The sequence below is a fragment of the Lutjanus erythropterus genome, chromosome 15, assembly GCF_056507025.1.
Source record: "Lutjanus erythropterus isolate fLutEry1 chromosome 15, fLutEry1.hap2, whole genome shotgun sequence".
Classification (NCBI taxonomy): Eukaryota; Metazoa; Chordata; class Actinopteri; order Lutjaniformes; family Lutjanidae; genus Lutjanus; species Lutjanus erythropterus.
The window spans coordinates 4,856,092-4,880,562 of NC_139331.1; the positions used below are offsets into that span (position 1 = coordinate 4,856,092).

The window sequence follows — 24,471 nt, forward strand, 5'->3', positions numbered from 1 at the left end:
TGACTGGACTGGGATACCTTGGGCTCTGTGCTGTGAGTGCTCCAACTTCTTGGAGGTACAATACCTAATTGCTAGAGTGCACCTTTAAAAGACATCAATTAAACACTTATATTTTGTGCTGATAGCTGATATTGTTTGCATACAGTTTTCATGAAATTTTCTACCAGGAAAAATGAATTGTGTGTGGATGAAACATTTGGTACATGATGTAAAATGACGGCTTGATCAAGACTCACCTGAGAACAAATATAAGTAAATGGGGGAACTGCATTTTTTCCTGAATAAAAAGCACTTTAAAGTTTATTTCTTAATCGATTTTCGAGGAGTTGTTTTTATATTCAAGAGTTTATGATCTGTGTGGAGTAAGCCAGAAAAACAAACTTTTTCTACTCCATGTAGACCATCACCTTGAATATAACAAAATTTGGTTGAGAAATTTAAACATTAAAGTGTTTTATATCAACAAAAATGTCAGCTTCTCCATTTACACGATATTTGTTCAGAGGCCAGTTTTGTCTGGACCATTATGGTGGTGAAGTTGATGTATTGAAGTCCAATTTTCATTTTTGGGCGAACAGTCCCTTTAAGAGGTGTTGCACATTTCGCATACACATGTATGTGTTTGTAGGCTCTGAAGGTAGTTTCATCACTCAGGATGGGAAGAAAAACCTCACTGTTAAACATTAGAGAAAGAAATATGTTGATGATGGAGTGTGTGACTCCAGTGACATGGCTGCATTCTGCCTCTGTTTCCACCACCCAACTAAGGTTTATTCTGTTTATGGACACTCACCCTGGATTAACAGGCTCTTACATAACTTCCTATACATATTGGTAATTGGTAATGTGCTTTTCAAATCTGCAGTATGAGTGTTTCACATTATATGTCATCACAGCAAATTTACCAAGTCAGCATTGGTCTTATTATAAAATTTACCAGATTATACACCATCATAAAAGCTGGTTAAATATGATCCATCATCTGGATACACCTGTGGAGGGAAAAGTGAATTAATGAGGCCACATGTTGCGTTACGCTCATGGTTTTTTTCCCCTTTCATCCACTTCTGATAATTCACCGTTTTTCTCACAGATCAGATGATCTCCTGTGTTCTGGTGACAGCTGTCAGCTTTTACCTGTGCATGTGGAGGTGATAAAGACTCCGCTCTCACCAGGCGGAATAAACGTGCTCCGCTCTCCTGCTCAGACTCCACCGAGCGAGCGCACGGACAGCAAATCCGAGCCATCTGACGCGGAGGATTTGTAGGTTTAGGCGAAATTGCTTCCCCCTCCTCTGCGAGATTAAACACGGCGGCTTCCATGTATAGATTCTCACTATGTTTACGGCGCCAAGCATGTGCGGAATGCGCGTCCTGTGCGGGGAACGTTGGAGGAGCAGCGAGCAGTTTTGAGACTTTTTGGAGAGCGCCGGGACGCTGCTGGACACCATGCACACGGATGTGGTGCTGCTGCTGCTCAGCCCGCTGGTCTGGACCGTTGCTGTGTCCGGACAGCCGCGTCCGAGAGGTCAGATGCTGCAGTCCTACAGACTCGTCAGGTCAGTTCATTGTGATGGAGAGAATGACTTTTATGTGCCATGCGTAAATACGCACCAAACGGACAAACGGGCATGTTTGGGCGAATTAAATCATATGTGAAATCCTACATTTCCTACTATAGAATCTGTATTTGTTTATTCAAACTCTTCACTGTAAACATAAAGTGTTTGTTTTAACTTTAAAAAAAAGTCCAGGCTGCTTTAAATTTTCAAGTTGACTGAATTTCAAAAGACAATCTGAGGCATTTTTTGTAGAGATTCAAAACAAATAAACTTTTCTAGTCAAATAAACATGATTTTAATTCAGTTATACTTGATAAAAATATGTTCAGATATAAAGTTGAACCAACAGCTAGGGCCTGACAATACTGGATTTTTGGGGCTGTTGCCAATATCTGTATTAGGGAATGAAAACATTCCGATATCAATATATCAATATTCTTTATACAGAATATAGTGTAAGTACATACACACTTTGTTTTTGCAATGATCTCTAAAACGTGGTGTGACAAAGATATGTAATGGAGGCAGGATATTTTACAGTTCAACACTGAAATTTATTGCCCAAAATGACATTGGAGCACTGAAACAGTAAACCTTCACTGGGATATTTAATAATTATAAATAACTAGAAATAAATTAAAACACATTGAGCAAAATACATTTTAAATTATACCTGAATTAAGAAAAAACATAAATATGCATAAAATGCTGCCAATAAATCTCACAAATAAAAACAATCTGCATTATGTTGTTTTAAAAAAAAATAATAGAGACACATTAGACAACATGTATGCTGATACAGTAGAGCTGTGATAGGCAAATATCAGGCTGATAATATTGTTTGACTTTTGTTTTTTAAGAGTCAGTTCTTCATTTTGCACAAAGAACTTCCAGCACGGACACAAAGACAATGTGTGAAACTGCTCCCATTGAATTCATTGCACTTCAAATGGAAGAGAATAGAGACTGAATTCAATACAAAAGCTTCAGAGTGTTTTTTGTTTGTTTGTTTGTTTGTTTGTTTTGTTGTTGTTGTTGTTGTTGTTGTTGTTGTTAAAATAATCAACCATATATTGTCTTAAAGTGTATTGGAGACACAGCAAGTTTTCATTGTATATGTTTTCTTCAAACTATAAAAAAAAGAGCTCAATTTAATGAGTTGATTGAACTCTGTACAGTACATTCATCCAACTCATTATTTCAAGGTAGAACAACACTTTGTTTACTTAACTTGAACAATTTCACTGAGTGAAATATTCAAATGCAAGACCACATGTTGTTATGGCTGCTCCATTCCATCAAATGTAAATATTCCAGATGTTTTGTGTTATCATTTTATTATGACATTTAACAGCAATTCAAATTTACTTATTGGCATCTTTGGAAACTTGTGACTCACCTTGAGATTGATAAAAAAAGAAAAAAGTTATTTGGATTATAACAATATAAGCTTGTTGACCCAGCAGCTGGTCAGTGGGTTTAAGAGGTTAAGTTCTGCACAAATGTCCTTTTACAGCCTGAATTCTCAACATGTTTTCATCTGATCATGAAAGTTCCTTCTTGACACTGAAAAGAGTTAATTCAATAATCATAACACAATTGTTAATCTGTCTGCTGATGGAGACATGCTGTTGGAATCTGCTGTGAACCACGAGTTACAATAAATTGTCAAAAATGTGTCCATCGTTCTCTTGGCTGTTTTATCAGGATTGGTTTTCACGGAAACGTCAGATTTCAGATTAGTCTTTTGTGGCATCCCGGAGCCCAGTTATGAAATTAGCACATGACACTGTTGCATTTGGTTGTGAAGGATTTTCCCTCTTCTGTCAGGCTTCTGTCATGGTGACGTAATGTTATTATTCATTCTGATTTAGGGATTGCATCAATGTGATCGTGGTCACATAAAGCTGATAGCTGGCAAAATATCTGTAAATAAAGCCAGAATCTATCATCAGAATTATCAGATAAACAGATGACCTGTTAGAAAGACCTGTTTCAAAACTGACCTGTGGGCCCCTGATCACCAGTTCCTCCATTAACCAACTTTGTTTGGTTAGAAATTGATTGAATTGTTGAATATTTTGGTCACACTTTGTATGACATATCCACGGTGCATTAAGGGGCAGTCATGGTGAGTTATAAGGCATTGCTAAAGCTTCATGACTCCACACACACAATGCTTTCTGAAGCACTACATCAACAGAGTTGTCATGAATTGGTTATGAACTAGAGTGTGACTGATAAGGCTTATCAAACGTCATGACTACCTACCTTATATTTTGTCTTTTTCTTACTTTTAAAGGAAAAGTTCACCCCAAAATCATACATACATATTTTTCATCAGGCCTGGATTGCTATTTATCCAGCTAGGTTGTTTTGGTGCGAGTTGCAGAGTTTTGGAGATATTGGCCGTGGAGACCTGGTTCCTCAAAATAATCCACAGACCTTGTTGTGAGCAGTTTCATGTACTTTCCTTGTAATATCGAGAAAGTAGTTCCTGTAGATTCTACTGCAGAAAGAGAGCAGATCCTATACTGAAACTGCTCACAAAAAGGTCTAGATTATCTTGAGCATGATTTTTTCAGAGAGACACTGGTTTTGAATCTTTCAAATGTATTGTTTTTGGTGCGCTAAGCACCTCAGGAGTAGTAGTAGTAGTAGTGCCATTTAGTCCCATTATATTGGAGGGAAGGTAGCTGGGAAAAGATGCATCGTCCTTTCAAAACTTGTAAGAAAGAAAACCTACGGTTGCTGTAAAATTCTCACAAAATGCAAAAGGCTAGAAACATGGCAGTGCAACATGACATAAACATTCCATTTTTTTTACAAATTCATTTGATCTTTTAAAAGATCCCCCAGCTCCAAAATGCAGTTTTGTCCCGCTTTGCAAGAATGACTGATATGCATAAATCCCTGAATCCCATTTCAGTATATTATTGATTTGATCAAGCTAATTGACACACCAGGAAAGTGACCCTGGGGCCCCAAGACAGTTGTATGCTTTGGGCCTGGTTGGCAATCTAACAAAGAGAGTTTATGCTTATCTTCCTTTTGATGAGGCCAAGGCTTCTCAAAATATTCCAGTTCTGATATGATAAACTGTTTCCAATAATATGAACACCAAATGATTATTTCCAGGATACTCCTGCTGTCTTGACCACACCATATGCATGCATTTTAAATAGAAGTGTGCCTCATGAGAGATGCACCAGCCGCTTCCACACCACACACAGTCACTGACTGCGCTGTCTTCTCTTAGCTGGGCTGATGGAGCATCAGGACAGAGTCCTGCTCCTACATGCCTGATGATCAACGCTCTGTGTTTGGTTGACAGCAGCAAAATGTGACATGTGCCTGGTTAGAGAAATCACTTACTCTGATTACGTAACCTGTAATCTAAGTGTGTTAATGTGCTTTCTGAATTATTGCTATTGTTGTGGCTTTGGGAAAGGTTATCCGGGCGGAAGGAAGGCCAGCAATTAAAATGTAATTTTTAGAAAATCACAACTGTAAAACATGTTATACTGTGAATCTGCTGTGCATCTGTCCAAAGACACAAATTTGGATTTAAAAAGTTGAGTTACTATTACTGATGACTGGGAATTTGCTTCACTTGCCTCCAAAATTAATCTTGCTTCATGGAAAGTTGTCAAATGTTGTGCAGGTTCTGCTGTTTTTAGAATATTTACTACAAGTGAACAACATATGATTTGCAAGTGTGTTTGCAAGTAGTACTGTAATTTGGTCAGGACCATTAAAAGTACTGAAGCATATGAACAAAGTTGGAAGTTGTTTGTTTAGTTTGTGAACATAATTATCTTTGGTTTCATTTCTTTCCAACTGGAGCTCAGTGACATAACAATAGCTGATTTTTTTTTTTGGGGGGGGGGGGGGGGCTTGGGGTCAAAAGTCAAAAGACTCAAGTCCAAGTAAAGTCCCAAATTGATTTGCAAATCTTTTATGACAAGCTCAAATTTGTGACTTGAGTCCAAGTCTCTGTCTTCTGCCAGGGGAAAAATCCCCCAGTGTACACGTAGTGGTGTGTTTTAAATGTGTGTCAACAATTGAGACTAAATTAATCTCATGAATCATATCTTTGAATCAGCCTTTCAGAGGATTGGAAAATCCAAGAAGACCAGTGGGTCAACACTGCACTGCTGCTCACCTGTATGTTGTTACTGGCATCAATAAATGATTTCACAGCAATGTTATGAGCTAATCTCATGAAACTAAACCTCTTACTTGAATAGCTACAAAAATGTAAAAAGTCTATGTCAGCTAGATGATTCAAATGATCAGCTCATCATCAAGCCTCTGCAGAAACCTGATAACAACCTGATCATTTGAATCAGGTGTGTTGGAGCAGGGAAACATCTAAAACATGCAGGGCAGTGTGTCCTGAGGACCAGGGCTGAGAAACACTGAGCTAGGCTATGTCAAATTTGTGAGAAAATAACATGTTTTATAAATGAAAAGTTAAATTCTTTAGCAATAAAATAAGTCCGTACAGTCAGGGGTTTTGCTGCAGTCTCCTGTGTCCGAGTCATGAATTTATGCAGCATATAATGATGAAATCAAATGACTCCTCCAATGCTGTTCTGTCTTGTAAGAACCGAATTGCAAAGTGGATTCTCAGAAGAGCCTCTGAAATAAAACAGCAAGACACTGAGGCAAGAAAGAGAAAATCTCTGGTGTTCTGGTCAGTTGAGGACATTCTGAGAACTACTGAAATATTGCAGTGAGCACGTGCAATACCCATGTACACTTTTTCAGAACCACAATGAAACCTGATTAATTACACAACTGTGAAGGGGATTTCTTCTTGTTACATTTCTTGGTAACATGCCACACTTCTTGGCTTCTTGGTACATTCTGTACTGTCCATTTTAACCATACAGATGTTAAACTACTATCTCAAGTCGACTCGGTTATCCTTAAGTCAACTCAGTTTTAGGTTCCAGGGCCAGGAAGAAACCAGACGGTGTTCTGACAGCTCATCAGCTCTTTGACCTCTATCCTCAATCACATGCTTAATCATTTCTCAGTTCCGCTGCATCCAAGCTGATGAGTGAAGGTAAAAGCTAACCATCCGGTTCAAAGGAGTTAACCTTTCCCAGTAAATGCCTTCATAAGTCTTTTCCAACATCTGTCAGTAGGTCAGTAATACTCACCGCAACAACAGGGAACAGATGCAGCAGCCTCAGTCAGCCGAGGCTACTTTTTAGTTTAATAAATGCAGTTTGCTCTGTTGTAATGGGATTTTGGGAGCCTTTGCAAAGGCCAGTGGAGGTCTGATGGTCAAAAGAAATCTTTCAACAGTAGATTCAAGCCAGCATCCGTGGGTTTAGTTTCATCTGGATGGAGCAATCGCCCACTGTTCCTAAATAAATTCTATGTTGATCACCTCCTATGTGTTAGAATTGACCCTTTGTTTAGTTGCTGTTGCTACGCCTGTCAAACTTTACATTCTTGCACTGCATTTAAGCAGTTTAAGGTGAAAACGGTGACAGATTTAACATCATAATTGGGAGTAATTGTTGAAACACGAGGGCTTTGAATCCTTAGGGAAGTAAACAAAAACAGATTCTCATTTCTAGCTGATGATGGTGGATTTTGTTGGCTAACATAATGACTCACAAGCAGATTTCATAAGTGTAGCTGGCAGATGTGAGCTAATGCTAACTCGACTTAAGATGTCCGTCTCCAGCTGACGTTTTAATGTTTCCATCTGACACATTTTGAAACAAAAACCCCATGATAGTGCTTATGTAAAGTTACCTAACAGCTGCATGCATGATATAATGTTAATACTAGAGGACTGAGGCTAAAGCTAGCTTACATCTCAGCAAACATTGGTCAGATGGTGAAATAGGGCAGGTATATCTAAATGATAAATGACAGAAATACACTCATTAACATGAGAAAAGGAAGCAGGGAGCAGCAGATGAAGACAGAGTTCAATCTATTCCCCACACATGTGCTCTCACATTTTTTGGAGACTACAAAAAAGATGCCACCTTCCAGATACACAAAACGCAGAGTATCGCTCTTCTCAGAGTCTCCTGCACACCACGTCAACATGTAGAGAAATGGAAAGCTTGACAGCCCTAGTTACAGTTGCTAACCTATGATTGGACAGTAGCTGTTTGGAGGCAGGGCTTAGCGAAGGGCCATTTATCATATCTAACACCAGTTTCAATTCAAGGTTGAATCTACATTCTTTGGAATTAGTCCACTGGTCCCGGCTAAGATCATTTTTGTTCTTTCTCATGTTTTTTTCCACACTAGAGGGCACTTTATCACATTTGTCCACCCCAGAGGGCAAGTTATCATGATTTGTCCATTGAAAGGACATAACAGAGGGTACTTTGCTCCATTGTTTCCCCCAAAAAGGCACGCTTAAAGTCACTTTATCTTGTTGTTTTGGACACTGAGCCACCCTAGAGGGAACTTTATCATATTTTATTTACCATACAGGCATCCAAGGCACTTTTATGATGCTTTTTTGCCCATGGGGGCACCAGGGTGCACCTCATCTCGAGGGCCTTGGGTGAATTTGATATTATTTGATTTTCTCTCTGTTGTTGAGAAAAAATGTTTTTTGATGTTCATGTAACAAATAAGAGAGACAAAATCATGTCAAAGACCTCCAAAATCTGTTTTTCAGCATGCCCCTCTTACTGACAGATTACTTTCAAGACTTATTCAACTGAGCCTTGGTGCTGTCTAACATTGCATAATGCTTGCGTAAAATCACATAATGTTTTTCCTCTTTCAGATCAAAAAGAGAAATGCCTCTGACAGAAGGATCCGGTCGCAAGATTGGCAGGTATGTGTGTGTGTGTGTGTCTGTGTGTGTGTTGAAAATCTTTTTTAGTCCAATTAGAATGAAAACAGAGGCTAGACAGGAGAATCTTATAGTGGAGATTAAAGCAGCATAACTGGACTTAGAGGCACATGGTCAACATTTTAATCACACTATTGTTAGCAGTGAGGAGGACGGGCCGCTTCCGTGTATCCTACTAAACCCAATATAATCCATTCTTATCCTTCAGAATTAGGAAGTTCATAAGATTATTCGCCTGTGCTGCATAAACTCAATATGATGACAACAAGCTACGATGCGGAACTCACGCTACTGCGGCAAAGTCAGGTGCACACAGCATTGAAAAGCTTATTAGGAGCTGATTCTAGAATAAATACGTGATTTGAAAGAAGTTTGAGAGACACATTAGTAAAATCTAGCTCACTCATTCTTGAGAATTGGGACAAAACCATATTTTGAGGGGGTTTTGATTTTTACTCTTCAATTATGCTGGGAAATATATTTTAAAAGATCAAACTCTTGGCTATTAAACCTTGTAACGTGTCAAACTCCATGAAATTTTCCATCTGACGCAGTTGACAAATTGTAACATTTTCATTTCACAGCATAGTCATAGTGAGCTGACGTTTTATTTTTTAAAATGCACATTTTTAAAGGTCTGCATTTTAAACTTAACTAAGGTAAAAGTATGTCAGTATTATAGCAAAATTTACTGGAAGTGTCAAAAGTAAATGTAGCATTACTCATAGTGCAGTAAAATGTTTCCTATTAGTGTTTTACTATTATTGAATTAGTATCACTGCTGCATTAATGTGTATGTTTCATTTTACTGCTGTAAATGTTTAAGGCTGAGCTCATTTTAACTACTTTATACTGTTGAGTAGTTTAATCTACAGCATGATATTGTATAAAATCATCATGTTTGCACTAGCTGAAAATTTACAGCATGTCATATTAGAGAAAATGTGTATATTGAGATCTATATTGTGGAATAGCCCTAAAACTATGGAGATGTTATTTTTAAGCCACATCGTCCAGCCCTAAACACAAAGTAACACAAAAATGGGGTTGTCATTAGTTTTGTAAGCATGAACCAAAGTAAAGTAAGTCATGACTTGATGATGCTCTATATGGAAAGTTAAAGGTTTACTAAAACTGTTAAGAGGGTCATGAATTAATGTAGGTACCACATTTCATGGTATGTGATACTGTAAAGTGGATTTTTTTTCCAGGAAACGCAAAGTTGTCCAGCTTGTAAGACATACGCGTCTGGTGCCCCATTGGTCTGTGTTAGCGGTCCACTTATTTTTTTTCTAAAATCTCAGTTTCTTTTTGCTTGGCAAAATGTTTGAGAAGTGAAACCCTGTACACACATAACAGTGTTTATAAGTTAAATGCAAACATTGCTCTCATCATCAACCCATTTTTGTCTAGAAAGTGTCAGAATCTACCTTTAAGGATGATGCTCGCATAGCACAGATTTGTTAACAGTTGTTTTTAATCAAATTACTTCAAAATAATTGACAGTGAACCTGGAACCATGTATAATCTGTTGTGTGGTAACATGAAGGCAACAGGCTACATATGGTACAGAATGCACACAGGACTGGGGTTTGGGAAGGTCAATAGGAGTCCATCAGCAGTCTTTTGCCCCCATCCCCCTAACTGGTAAATCTGTCCATGCGTCCACCTGCTCATTAATGCTAATATCCAGTCAGCCAATCACGTGGCAGCAGTTCAGAAAGAGATGCGATATAAGTGATTTTGACCATGGAATGGATGTTGGTGGCAGATGGCTGGTTTTAGTATCTGACAAACCCCTGATCTCCTGGGATTTTCACACACAATGCTGAACACACTGCTGAAATGAGAGAGAATGGCGCAAAAAGCAAAAACATCCAATTAGCAAGGTTTTTTTTCTGTGGATGTCAGCTGACAGGAGGATGACATGCAACTCCTCTGACCATGAGTTCCTCTATTTAGCACACACCTGGTCCCCCTCCTCACGGCTAAAAACCCAAAATTGAGGCTCAGACTCACCAAAACTGAACAGTAGATGTAAAGCGTTGCCTGTTCTGATTCACGTCTGGACAAGCACCTTTAATGACATTTGCAAGCACCTTGTTGAATCCATGTCACAAAGACTTCAAGTTGTTTTCACGCCTAAAGTAGGGTCATACCCAGAACTAGAAAGATTAAAGGCGATAAGCTATTCTTGAAAAAGATAGCTGATTGTTTAGTCTCATTCCAACATCATCAAATGCAGACATTTCAGGTTGGTGGCTCCAACCAAGTGAGACTCAACAATCAACCCAACCTAAAGCGTTGGTATGTGACTCCCTGGGAATGAGAGTGACCAATCAGCTCTCTAGACATACTACAATGTTAATGTTTATACTGACTTTTTAAAATACAACCCAACCATTATTTCTACATGTCATTTCATGACCAGTAAATAGAGTCAATCTTGAATGTTGTCCAGGTTGAAATATAGTTCTGGTTCCAGAAATTTTGGTCACATATACTGAGGCTTTTTGTGTGCAGGAAACTTGTTGACTTTTGTCTTTTTGGTTACATTTACACAAAAGATGTGCCCGTCCTTAGCATATAGTTAATATCAGTTCATTTTGTGCATCACAACAAGTAGGTTACAAGTATCAAGACTGTGTCAGACAAAGACAGTGTGGGCAAATTGAAAGATACTGAGATTAAAGCAACTTTGTGGCAGAACTTCACAAACAGTGACTGGAAGGTGATTACGTGCTGTGCAATGACTCTTCAGAAACGTGTTCTCAGCATCAAATTCCTTTCATTCAGTTGATATGTCTTCACTGTCAAAGGGTATTAAATATTGCACAGTTATGTGCACAGTTTTATAAATACTGGATCAACTTGAGTGAAATAGCATAAAAGGTTTCACTGAGTAACAATGAACAACAATTAATGACAAAATAGGAATGTACTGACATGTAAATGCAAAATGTCAAAATAATAACAAACTTTATATTATGGTACTTGTACTAAGCATTGGTAATAGGTACTAAAGCTCTCATAAGATGTTTATTAACAATATGGGTTCATAAGACTATATAAGAATTCAAATTTATTGTTAGATTATAACACATGTATGAGTACTTATAAGAAACTTGCTAATGGTTTATATTTTTTTTAAAAAAGTAACTCACCTCAGTAGGTCTCTGCAGCTGTCACTGTCTAGAAAATGTAAAAAGCCTCCAGATACTAATAATTACAACAAAAAAGGTCATGGTTTACTGTTGACAAGTGTATGATAAAGGATTAACGAACCTTAATAAGCACTGTTCACACTTTAGCTCCCCCCCCAAATATGTAGTTAGCTGTTAATAATTGCATAACAATGGATGAATTAATCCTATCAAGCACTGCTCACACTTTAGATCCAGTACCGCCAAATGCATAGTTAACTGTTAATAACTGCATGATAAAGGATAAATTAACTTTAACCAACATTGTTCACACTTTAGATCCAGTATCTCCAAAATGTGTAGTTAACTGTTAATAAGAGCACAATTAAGTGCTAATAATAACTGCATAATAAAGTATGTAGAAGTCTTAATGAAGAGATAGCAAAAGTACAGTAAAGTTTTAACAATGATATGACAGGTAAGTTATTTAATCTCAAATGTTTGTAACTCACAAGGCTTTCATTAACATTCTTAAGCAGTCTTTAAACTGTTAATAAGTGTCCCAAGTGCTTATAAATGTCTTATAATCTCACAATATTTGTATTATGTTTATTATGCTATTATTTACACATCTTGTCTTACTAACACATTTTAATGCTAATAAGCATCTTATAAGGGTCTTATTACCTTAATTGATGCTTACTACATGCAACTTGATATAAAGTGTTACCCAATAAGATTGCAGAGTTGTTCATCTTTCTTGGAGACCCTAAACTTAAAATGTAGTGGTTCAGAAATAAATTTTGTGTTGTTGTTTTCCATCAGTCCCATATTCAAGAGGAGTCCAGATATAACTAAAGCCTGGGGTACAAAGACGGAGCAGCTGCTGAGGATAGATGACCATGACTTTACAATGCGACCAGGATTTGGAGGTAAGGGGCTTCATCTGTGTCACTCACTCACTCACCATGCAGCCTGCCAGTAGACTACTCAAAGATGCTTCTGTCTTAATTCAGTGTCCAGACAAGTCATTAGCCACATGTGTTCTTTTAGACTTTACAGTAAACCCCAACCCACACCATCCCATCTATACACTCATCTAAATGTGGGTGGTGGGAGTGTCCCGCGCTGGCTTGTAGAGATGACATAACAGAGCAGGATTATGTCTGAGCCATGCTGCTGTGGGCCAGTGATTAATTACCCAGCAGTCACAGTCAGTAGCTTTAGGTTACTATCACTCCCATCTTAATCTGCCACATTAGCAGCGCTTAAAGCTTGAATTTGTGCACTTTTTTAAATTCTCACACTTGCATTTCCGCTATAAGTACCAGATCTCATATGGAGTTCTTAGAAAGACATTACTCCAGTAACGACAGGCTTTCATCAGTTGTTAATTATTAGGAAATTAAAGCTGGACTGAGCCTGATTAGTTACTTGAGAGTTGTTATGCTAAATACTAATGTTTTTAGTGGAAAGTCGATACTTTATGTGTAAGGTGTTGCGCAAAAAATATTTGAGACAGTCTTCAAAAATTGCATGCTTACTTTAGTGTCTGAATATCCTTCATGCAGCATAACTATGCTAATTGTTCTCTTATCCTGATGTACATACACTGTTTTCAAAACACCCCAATGCCTATGAAACAGGTGTGTTTTGAGTAACGTAACTCCCTAGAATGGTTTGTATCTTCTTTGTCAAACAGATGCTTTTTGGTCTCTATGAGTGACTATGTGTTATATGGAGTACCTCAGGGTTCAATCCTTGGTCCTATTCTTTTCTCTTTATGTATGTTTCCCTTGGGCCAGATAATCAATCTCTTTGATTGTATATCATATCAATCTTACGCAGATGACTCTCAGTTCTATATTTTTGTAGATAATGGATTCAGTAGTTATTTCAGCAGCCTAGACACACTCCACAACTGTTTAGCTGCTATAAAGGTCTGGATGTCACTTAACTTTCTTCAGCTATATTCTGACAAAACTGAGTTTCTCATTATTGGCCTTGAAAATGCTACAGTAACAAAAGTTATATTTGATGCTCAGTTGAAATTTGAACACAGTGTCAACAAACTGGTTCAATCCTGGTTTTTTTTCCAACCCAAAAATCAGCCTATTATTATCATCCTTACTAGGACATGCCGAAGATCATATTTTAGTCTTCCTGCATTGGCTGACAGTGATGATCAGGATTTGATTTTAAGATTCTTTCAATCACTCAATCAACCAATCAAAACCTGTTGGTGATACTGCAATCCTCTCCTAGCACCCAAACCTTGGAACAATCTCCTCCCTGCCATTAGATCAGCTGAGTCTGTTGACGCAGCATTGCAAAGCAGCATCACCAAAGGTTTTAGTGGTGACCATGGGAATAGTAAAAAGAGCAGCTGTAGAGGATTTAAGGGTTTGTGGAGGATCACAGAATGAGAGGGAGTCTGATATAAAGGAGGGTGAGGCCATCTGGTGACTTGAAAACTTAAAAGAAGTACATTAAAATCCATTCTAAAAGATACAGGGAACCAGTGTAGATTATGTAAAACAGGATTTATATGATCTCTCATGTAGTTTTAGTTAAAACCCTGTCAGCGGCATTCTGAAAAGTTTGTCATTTCGCAATAGCTGCTTTGGATAACCCAGTGTGCAACAGTCATTATGACTAGAAACAAGAGCATGAACAAGTCTTTCAGGATCTGTCTGACTCAGTGGAAGTCTCACGTTTGCGATGTTGTGTAAATGATGAAAAACCTTACCTTACCTGCAGCCTTGTGTGCAAGGCTGCAGGTAAGAAAGTTTAGATTCTGACCTTAATTTTACTGCCCATTTTAATTCTTTAACTAAAACTGTTTTTCATCATTTCTGTCCCAGTTCAGCTAGAACTAGGAGGATCTCAGTCTTCAATCTTCGATTTGCTTTACAAAGTTCTTGCTCATTCACTCAATAATGGCTGACACACAGTTAGTTAGGTTGGACAAAGTATTTGGGTCATCTGGGCACATGGACATATATAGCTGTGGTTCCCAGTGGCAGTATGTATACAGAGAACAGCAAAGGTCCTACAATACTGCCACATCATTGACAATGTTTGTTGTTTCTGACCAGTAACACATGGTTGAAACCAACTTAGAGCTGTACCGAGAGGCCGACCCATTTCTCATGACGCCCAAGTAAAGATTGTAGTCAGTATTTTCAAAGGTGGCACTAAGGTCAAGGAGAATAAGGAAAAATACATTTCCATTATTTGCATAAATAAGGAAAGTTTTACTTCCACAAAGTTTAGACACAAAACAACGTAGTTGGGTTTAAGGCTAAAGATATAACTGCTATTTGACTACATTTATGGTCATGTATGCATAGGATGAATTTCTGTGGATGTGCACTTCTGATTTTATAACTTTCTGAAACTCAGAATTTTTTTAAATCATGCCCAGTTGAGAAAATTCTTTCCCTATCTGTTTCACTCATTTGAACAAATGAATAACGCTGTACTACAAAAATAGTACAGCTGAGTGGAATGTAGATGGCAGCATAACTGGGATTTTAAGGCCGGGTAAGGTCACATTTTTGAAAAAAATGTCTGATCTTTACTTTGGGACAAGGATATTTTCCACACTAGTCCTTGGTCTGTGCTAATTCATCAGGAATAATGCTTCATAAATTTAGCTCTTTCCATTTTGAAAATATAGAGAATCCCTACCCAAAAAAACTAAAAATACAAAAACACTATAATAACAGTTAGGATTAGAGTACTCACTGGCTCTGTGCCATGTATTTGTAAAATCTGCACCCAACTGCTTTTATGGGGATTTAAATGACAGAGAGCAGAAGTCTTTGTTTGAAGTAATAGGATTAGTATAAAAGGGAGTCACAACCTCCAAATAAACACAGATAATTCAGTTTTGGTTCCAAATGAGGCAACTGGGCTACATCTGCACACACTGTACTGCTATATTATAAAGGACCAGTGTGGAAGATTTAGGGGGATTCGCAGAATATGGTAGAAATGGAATATAATTAAGTATATTTCAGTAGTGTATAATCACCTGAAAATAAGAATCATTGTGTTTTTGTTACCTTAGAGTGAGCACTTTATATCCACAGATGGAGTGGCTCCTCTTCCATGGAGGCTGCCATATTGAACCATCATGTTTACTCCAGAAAAGACAAACCAAACACTGGGTCTAAATATGGCCTTTTGGATTTTTAGTGAGGTTCTTGGCCGCCGTAGGTTCTCTTACATGCTTGGAAGGGGAGGATGAGGCAAAATGGTTGCAATGTGCCACCTCACTGTTAGATGCCACTAAATCCTACGCACTGGTCCTTTAAGATAATAGTCATGTCAACAGTTTTGTAAATTACAGGTTAATGTTTTTAATGAAAATTGTTGCATATTCTTCAAGGGCCTGCAGTCCCAGTTGGAGTGGATGTTCAGGTTGAAAGTTTGGATGCTATTTCAGAGGTTGATATGGTAAGTCTGGACCAGACTTTGATAAAGATCATTTTAGCAAATTGTTGGTTTAGATAGCAGTGTGTAACACACATGTGTTTCCTCGTTGAAGGACTTCACTATGACCCTGTATCTGAGGCACTACTGGAAAGATGAACGTCTGTCCTTCAGAAGCAACACCAACCAGAGCATGACCTTCGACAGCCGCCTGGTGAAGAAAATCTGGGTCCCTGACATGTTTTTTGTCCACTCAAAGAAGTCTTTCACCCACGACACCACCACTGACAATGTCATGCTGCGGGTTTATCCAGACGGAAAAGTCCTCTACAGCCTCAGGTAATTCCAAAAACCCAAGAAGGCCATTAAAGGCACGGATTGTTGAAAGGTTCAACATTTTGGGAAAAACACTTTTTTACTTTCTATTCAAGAGTGACCTGGAACTATTACTACGGGGTGGGTTTACAGTTTTCACACTAAAACCAGCTCAGATTCCTACATAGTATGAAAAAGTATGGAATTTGGATTTAGTAATTTATGAGTAACAATAAAGTATAAATAAATAATAAAGTATGGAAAAGAGAAAAGAGAGTATGGAAAAATATATGTGTTTCCAGACTGCCCCTATTCTGTGTTATAAAGTATTAATTTCTAAAAATGAACTGAACATACAAGCAGTGTTTTTCATGGAATTTGATGCAGGCTAAGCTGTCATAGTAACAAGAATTTATATAAGGAAAATGTAGGCTCTGCCTCACACTGTAATTTAACAACTTAAAATGTTCTAGGGTGTTTCTGTTTTTTCATGTATGTATATGATAGAATAGTGGCATTAGAATGAACCAGAGACACCAAATTTCAGGCTTTTCTGGCCAAAATTCTTCCTCAGGGGAGCATGCAGACTTGGCTATTTTTTCTGCAGTGGCTGGCTGCTCCATATGCATTGAAAGATCTGTTTATGAGTTGTGCAGTGATAAAGTTATCATAAAAGTAAATGTATTATCTCTTGTGCATAATGAAACTGAACCTTTATGTCCTCATTCATCATCATTCCTATGGACACAGTAAATAAAGAAGGCTGCACAGACACCATGAAAATGAAATATTACTTTCTCCAACTCATTTTTGGTTATTGGTTATAAAAGAGACTAAAAATATGTAATAATAATAGGTAGAGCCAGTTAGTTTTTTCCTCTTTGGGCAGAGTTTGACATTGAAAAGTTATCCAACTTTCTGTGTAAGTTGCAACAACTACAGCGAAAGCAAGTTTGCCAAGAGCTGGCTCAACAATCCCAAACATAGTGCCTGGTTGGCTAAGGATTCATAATGGGAGAAGAACACTAGATTCCAAATTTCCAAATTTAGACTCTGGAAAAGTATAGTATTTTGAAATGGAAAATGTGTAGGAACCATGCCAGCTGCGTGCAGTGAAGCCGCTGGCCACAAAACCAAACCAACAAGCTGGAAGGGCCTAAAAAGCTCTGTAGAGCTGAGGAGAGCTGCAGAGATGTTTATCATTCTCCCTGGGTTCATCGCTACGACTGACTCTTTTCACATAACACACACCGTCTGTATACAAAATGTAGAGCAGCGTTAAATAAGCCATATCCAGCACGTCACACTATTTTACTGGGGCAGGTTATGATGTTAGTGGGTGTTCAGGGATGTAATTACCATCGGCTGCCCCGCCAAGACAAAGTGGCACCAGCTGCAGCAGAACATGATGTGTATTTAAGGGGATAACCTACTGCCAATTATGGCCGCTAATACTGCTGAGCAAGGCCTTGTGATTTTGGCAAGCTGTAGGAGGCTCCTGGCCAAGATAGTTGATTTTCTAATCCACATTACAGAGGCTGGCAGAGATTAACAGCTGGCCATCTGCCTTCTGCATAGTACTGGCCTCCTGACAAACAAACCAAATTCAAATGATGACATCAACATCTGCAAATATTCTGCATTCACTGTTTGATCTGAAATACCTGGGTGTTAGCAGCACTGGGGGTGATTGATAGATATGTTATTGACAGCAGGAGCCTAATGATCAGTAGAAATGATCAGATACATCTGGAAGATAAAATCAAACAAAACTCTGATCACAAGTCTGATCCGACTAGGACTCAATCGGAAATCCTGATCTTGACCTTCATGTGTAGTACTTTGCTACCTAGTGAACGTGTTCTGACTTAGTGATAAATAGTAGATATAAACATCCTCATCACGTGATCAAGGTTAATCTGTGTGGGCTTGGTGCTGGTTGGAGATTTTCCAGACTAAGGGAGATTGGCAAGTGAGGATGACAGTTTGTAGACCTGGCCTGCAGACCGTGTGGCCTTCTCTCGTCCTGTGAGCTGGATTATGTATTTTCATTTATCATCTCTGTGTGTGCTGGAAACCAAATCTCTGCTGAAACCCCTGTCCCACAGTATGCGCCTGTGAATATGGAGGGGTCAGTCCCTGCTGAAGGTTAGACACGCATCGTGGGCCTAGCATGAAAAGTCATTTGCCACTGTTTACAGTATTTATAACCAGATGAAAACTGCAAACATCTTTGTTGATGTTATGAGTCTCCCATCCCCCATGAGCTGCTTAACCTTAACCTTCCCCAAAAGCCAGTTAACTCTCTCTGATCCAGCAGGACTGCACAGAATCCAGCAGCAGAATGCTTTAGCTGATGACTTACAGTATGATAAACAGCATCAGTGCCATGTGTAGAAAAACAGATTCTCTCTGGTCCAGTTCTGTGGCTGGTTCAAGCTGACTTTCATTCACTGCACAGTGGAGACAGAAGCTATGATTCTGTCTGACCAGAGTGAGTTTCTTCCAGGTTTATATGCAGATTTTACAGGAAACCAAGGATGTATAATGTGTCAATCAAGAGGTGGGTGTCTGAGAAACCCTTTTCTGACCAATTCTGTCTGAGAGGCTCTACAATACAAGTTGGGTCTTCCTTGATCAACAGGAATTGATTGTTAATATAATTACAAAAGACTAAAAGGGGAGAGTTCTGGGATTTGGTTAGGTATGACAAGGAAACAGGGTCTCCTCACAATATAACCTAAGGAAAGGTTTCATTCACAGAGATATGTTAATTAATGTAAAAAAAATAGTGCATCAAAAGCAAAGGCAGACACTTAAATAAGAGTATATATATATATATATATATATATATATATATATATATATATATATATATATATATATACACATATATATACATATATATACATATATATATAAATATTTTCCTCTACACATGTCAGCTGTGTTTCAGTGAGTTCTAAATGGTCTTTGCACTGCTCTGCCTGTTTACTAAGTAAGTTTAAGTCACACACAATTTAGCATCATGCTATTGGCCTTTTCCAGCATGCACTGATGTGGTGAAATTCATATCTTACAACAGAAAGTGATGTATTCTTTTGAGAAAGTGTAAATCAGATTTACTCATAGGTGTCCCTCAAGGTTTTGATTTAGGACCACTTCTTTTCTCTATTTTTGTTAATGATCTCCTTATTAAGCACAACTATATGCAGATGATACTATTATATATATATACACCAAAAGCTTCTATCTCACAAATTTAAGAGGCCTTGCAATCTGATTTTAATATTCTACAGACTTGTTCGTCATCTAACAAATTATTGTTCAGTAAAACAAAAGCCTACTCAATGCCTCTTGGTGTGAGGCATAACTTCAAATCAAACCTGTAACTTTAAATGATGGTTGAACAGAGTAAATAATGGTGTTAGCGTTCAGCAGCATTCCAGACATACAGTAATACCTAATTTAATGATTAAGACTATTTAGATTATTATTGTGTTGTAGCCTGATTTGCAAAGCCTCCACAAGAATTCATCTTTGGTCCCACAAATCATTTCAAGAACTCAGTAACTTTACCTTTATTTCAAGCAAAGTAGCCAAAGTCTGAACATAAAGAAGCGGCTGCTCTGTGGGTAGTACTTTCTAAGGCTCAAGAACTATTAGGGCAAAATAAAATGCTGCTGGCTTCAAAACATTAGTCTCCTAATAAAAGTTTGTCACCAGTCGGTGTACTCCAGTGTGTTTGGACCTATTTCTTCCAAGTCTTTCCTTTGACATTTATTAGGGGAATGTTTTTTGTGCTGAAAGTCACTGACTGGTCAAACACAAATCTTACAGCTGCCATAATCTGTGTACAGCAACAAACACAGTAAACCACAAGTAACAATTTTAGGGTGAGTGCTAAACATTTCTTGGTGTTATATCCTTGTTTGGGAAAATTATGCCTTTGGTTTTTTAAATGCTATTAGACTCATTTACCTCATGTTCATGGTTCTTCATATACAATGGAAACACAAAAAGAAATGCTCACCATTGAATTGTTTTGGCATTGCAGGGTGACAGTCACAGCCATGTGCAGCATGGACCTGAGTCGCTTTCCTCTCGACACTCAGACATGCTCTTTGGAGATAGAGAGTTGTAAGTGAATGATTTCTCATCTACAGTTACAATGATCAGTCTTTGTATTTGTGTGGAGTAGTATTGTCATAGCTGCAGAAGCATTGGATTATTAAGATTAAGGAAATGTTATGAAATTGTGGAGGGTGTCGTCTCTGCACTGTACAGAGTCTTCAGTCTGGTTTTATTTTCATATTAGTTACAGTAGAATTTGTGCCACAGATATTCAGTTAAGGATCTTTGTCTGTCCAGATGCGTACACAGATGATGACCTGATGCTGTACTGGAAGGAAGGGAACAGGTCATTAAACACAGACGAGAGAATTTCTCTGTCCCAGTTCCTCATACAGGAGTTCCACACCACCACAAGGCTGGCCTTCTACAGCAGCACAGGTACTGACACAAAGTTCACAGCTGTCTTTTGATTTAGGTCAACACTATCTTCATTCCATAACCTCTAACTTCATCTCTTCTCCAGGCTGGTACAACCGTTTGTACATCAACTTCACTCTGCGGCGTCACATCTTCTTTTTCCTGCTGCAGACCTACTTCCCAGCCACTCTCATGGTCATGTTGTCCTGGGTGTCCTTCTGGATCGACCGCAGGGCCGTCCCTGCCAGAGTGCCGCTTGGTGAGGGTGCTCGGCCTTGGTTAGCCGATTAATGCAGTGGTTAGATAGGCGATTGCTGGCTTAGTTCATGCATTAGTTCATGTTGAAACTTTTTGTCCTGCTTTAGGTATAACTACGGTGCTCACCATGTCTACCATCATCACTGGAGTCAATGCCTCCATGCCCAGGGTGTCCTACATCAAAGCTGTGGATATCTACCTGTGGGTCAGTTTTGTCTTTGTGTTCTTGTCGGTGATAGAGTATGCTGCAGTCAACTACCTGTCTACTCTACAAGAACGCAAGGAGAGGAAACTCAGAGACAGGGTTAGTACTGCCTTGGTTGTTCAGTTGGTCTACCACTTTTGTCAAGAGTGAATTATCTCAACATCTGTTGCTTGGATTGCTTTGAATGTTTGACACATATACTTGAAGTCATAATGTTGCCCTGAATCTTTATTATCAGGTCAGAATTTTAATTGGACTTTATGATGCCATACCTTAAAAATTAATGACATTCCACCAGCATCAGCTAAACTTAGTGTTTAGTGGAAATTAGTAATTACCATTGTGAAAATGATAAATAGGGAGCACAGCTATGTTCTTAAAGTCCTGTGTTCCCAGTGTCCTATGTTCCCATGTCCAGGTATAGGGTTAGCAACAAAGGTGAAAACAGTAAATATTGAGTGTATCAATGATCCTAGGGTCCTATGTTCCCAAGGTCCTATGTTCCCAGGTCATACGTTCCCGGGGTCCCATGTTCCTAAGATCCTATGTTTCCAAGGTCTTATGTTCTCAGGATTAGGGATAGCCAAATCCTAGCTGCAATGGTGAAAAAAAAACGAATAAAGAGTGTATTTATGTTCCAAGGTCCTAAGTTCCCAAGGTCCTAATTGATCAAGGTCTTAATTTCCTATGATCATATGTTCCCAGGATCCTAAGTTCCCAAGGTCATAAGAGGTCATAAGTTGCCAGGGTCCAATTTCCCAAGTTCCTATGTTCCTAAGGTCCTATGTTCCCAAAGTCTTGTGTTCCTAGATACAATGGTGAAATGGTAAATAGAAAGTGTATTTATGTTCCAGGTACTAGGTTCTCAAGGTCCTCAGTGGTCAAGGTTTTAGTTTCCCATGATCCTGTTTCAAGGATCCTAAGTTCCTAAGGTCCTATGTTTCCAATGTCCTATGTTCTCAGGGTTAGGGTCAGCCTATCCCTAACTACAGTGGTCATAGAAATGATCCTTGTTAAACATTACTGGCTGAATATCAGCTTATTATTATTGTCACAGCGAGTATGTTAGCATGCTGATGTTAGCATTTATCATCACTGTGCTGAAGAGCAGCTAGTATGACTGTAGAGTCCAAGTCTTATTCAAATTTTTACCTCAAAATGTTGATATTTGTGAAATTTAATGGATGGATATTAAGCCACAACATTCACAGTTAGAAATGAAAAACTGAATTAAATTTGTCAACGTTATTACCTTTATTGAGTCAGTAAAATTTAAATTACTATGGTTCATGATTTACATTGCTAACAAGGATTTTTTGCTCACATTGTGTTTTGGAAAACTACATACTTACATACATTACAGTAAACCCTTTTGTCTCTCTGCAGCTGCCGTGTACCTGTGGCATGGCCCATCCTGGCATGATGTCAGCCAGCTACAGCGAGGTGGACTTCAACACAACAGGAAACTACGGCATGCCAGAAGAGAACGGCGTGAAACGGGAGAGGATGCTGGTGCAGTTGGCGATGGAGAGCGACCAGGTCACCGGCCATGTTGGCTCCAGCGCTTACAGCAACGTCTGGATTGACACACATGCCATAGATAAATACTCCCGGGTCATCTTCCCTGGATCTTACATCCTCTTCAACATCATCTACTGGTCTATCTACTCCTAACACAGACCGGACTCAAACAGACCTGTGGATAACCAGGTCTGAACACAATCTGCCTCTCTGCTTGTCTGAGTGATTAACAGATGCAGATGCAGACTGGAGACTTGTGCATTAAACTATACGATTCAGGTTTTTGTATCTTCGAAGTTGAAAGAAAGAGTATGAAGCAATGAATCCAAAGACAGACTTGTGTCCTGTGGAGGTCTTCAGACAGTCTTCAGATGTGCAACACGTTCTACTTCACCTCAGTCCTCAGGTCTCTGCAAAAATGTTGACTGGTCAGAAGTAGAGGACCTGGGACTCTAACAGGACCAAAATCTTTAGTCAGTCATGAAAACAATAATTACCCAACGAGGCTTCATCACGGGACAGATGAAGCACCATGATGTGGACTTGATGGGAGCAGTTATGCCTGGACATTTTGAATTCAACTGGTTGTTATCTACCAAATGTTAATGAAGGTTTTTCCCAACTGGTTCAAAGCCTGATGGACTCTTTAATCAAGGGCTTCAAACAAATCGCAGGAAGTAAATACTGAGTGTAAACTTTTTTTTAAAGGATGGTCCATCTTTCACAACTTCTATTCTGGTTGATGTGCAGCAGGGTGAAGCGCAAAAGGCCTGGCTGAGCTGAAATATAGATCAGATGGTGTGGAGATTTTATAAATACAGTCTCAGCCAATCACATCACTGGTATAATAGCTCTGAAACAGCTGATCCAATCACAGTGATGAATAATGACAGAAGTTCAGCAAATGGAAAAGGTTTCTTCAGGAAATTATGTTGTCAGGATGGTGCAGAGCACACTGCACCAAATGTAAGTAATAAATAATGAAAAACAGCTTGATGGAACAGTTTATAACTAAATCAAAAATGTTTCTGTACAAATACACACTGCAAGACATTACATTATAATAACACTAGGGCTGCACAATATGGTAATATTGCAATTATTCTGACAGATATTATAACTGTGATATGATTCATGGGAATGATCTTTCCTGAATCACAATTTTAATTTTCACTGAAAAAATATAAGAATCATGATGATGTGACATTTGATTGGGGTCTGTAGCACACAAGATTTGCAGGTCAGCACTTCATTATTATGCTGTCAAAAAATAGCAGCTCCTGCAATTTGGGCACACCACTTGGTCATATTGCAATTAACTGTGTAGCCCTAAATAATACAATACTTATAATGTTATAGATTAATTCAGACTGGTTTAGAGATGCCCCTGCTCTCTGACTGGACAGTGAGTTAAATGAGTTTATGTACATTTTGAGCATTAATCTGTTGTTGCTGTGCATTAACTGCAAGTTTGCTCTTGTTGACAAAATCACTAGGTTGGCAGCTGTGTGAGGTTTCTGAAACTTCTGTTGTATTCTCAGAAACACAGATGGGTCTAAAATGCATTTGTACCGAAGCTCAGAACAGCCATGGTTGCTTTTTTTTTTTTTTTTTTTAAGAATTTTGTTATCTCAGTCACAGGTTAATTATGACTATTATTATTTAAAGCTTATATCTGGTTGACTAAAA

General features: G+C 38.5%; 1 protein-coding gene across 1 annotated transcript; it reads left to right on the top strand.

Annotated features, from left to right (window-relative positions):
* Positions 1-1,384: 1,384 nt before the first annotated feature.
* Positions 1,385-22,983, top strand: LOC146313895 (gamma-aminobutyric acid receptor subunit rho-1-like). The gene is made up of 10 exons (XM_084737210.1): positions 1,385-1,559; positions 8,341-8,391; positions 12,378-12,484; positions 15,949-16,016; positions 16,108-16,331; positions 20,365-20,447; positions 20,679-20,819; positions 20,905-21,057; positions 21,164-21,360; positions 22,648-22,983. The coding sequence occupies exons 1-10, from the start codon at positions 1,450-1,452 to the stop codon at positions 22,933-22,935; spliced, it is 1,422 nt and encodes a 473-aa protein (XP_084593336.1). The 5' UTR covers positions 1,385-1,449; the 3' UTR covers positions 22,936-22,983.
* The last annotated feature ends 1,488 nt before the right edge of the window (positions 22,984-24,471 follow it).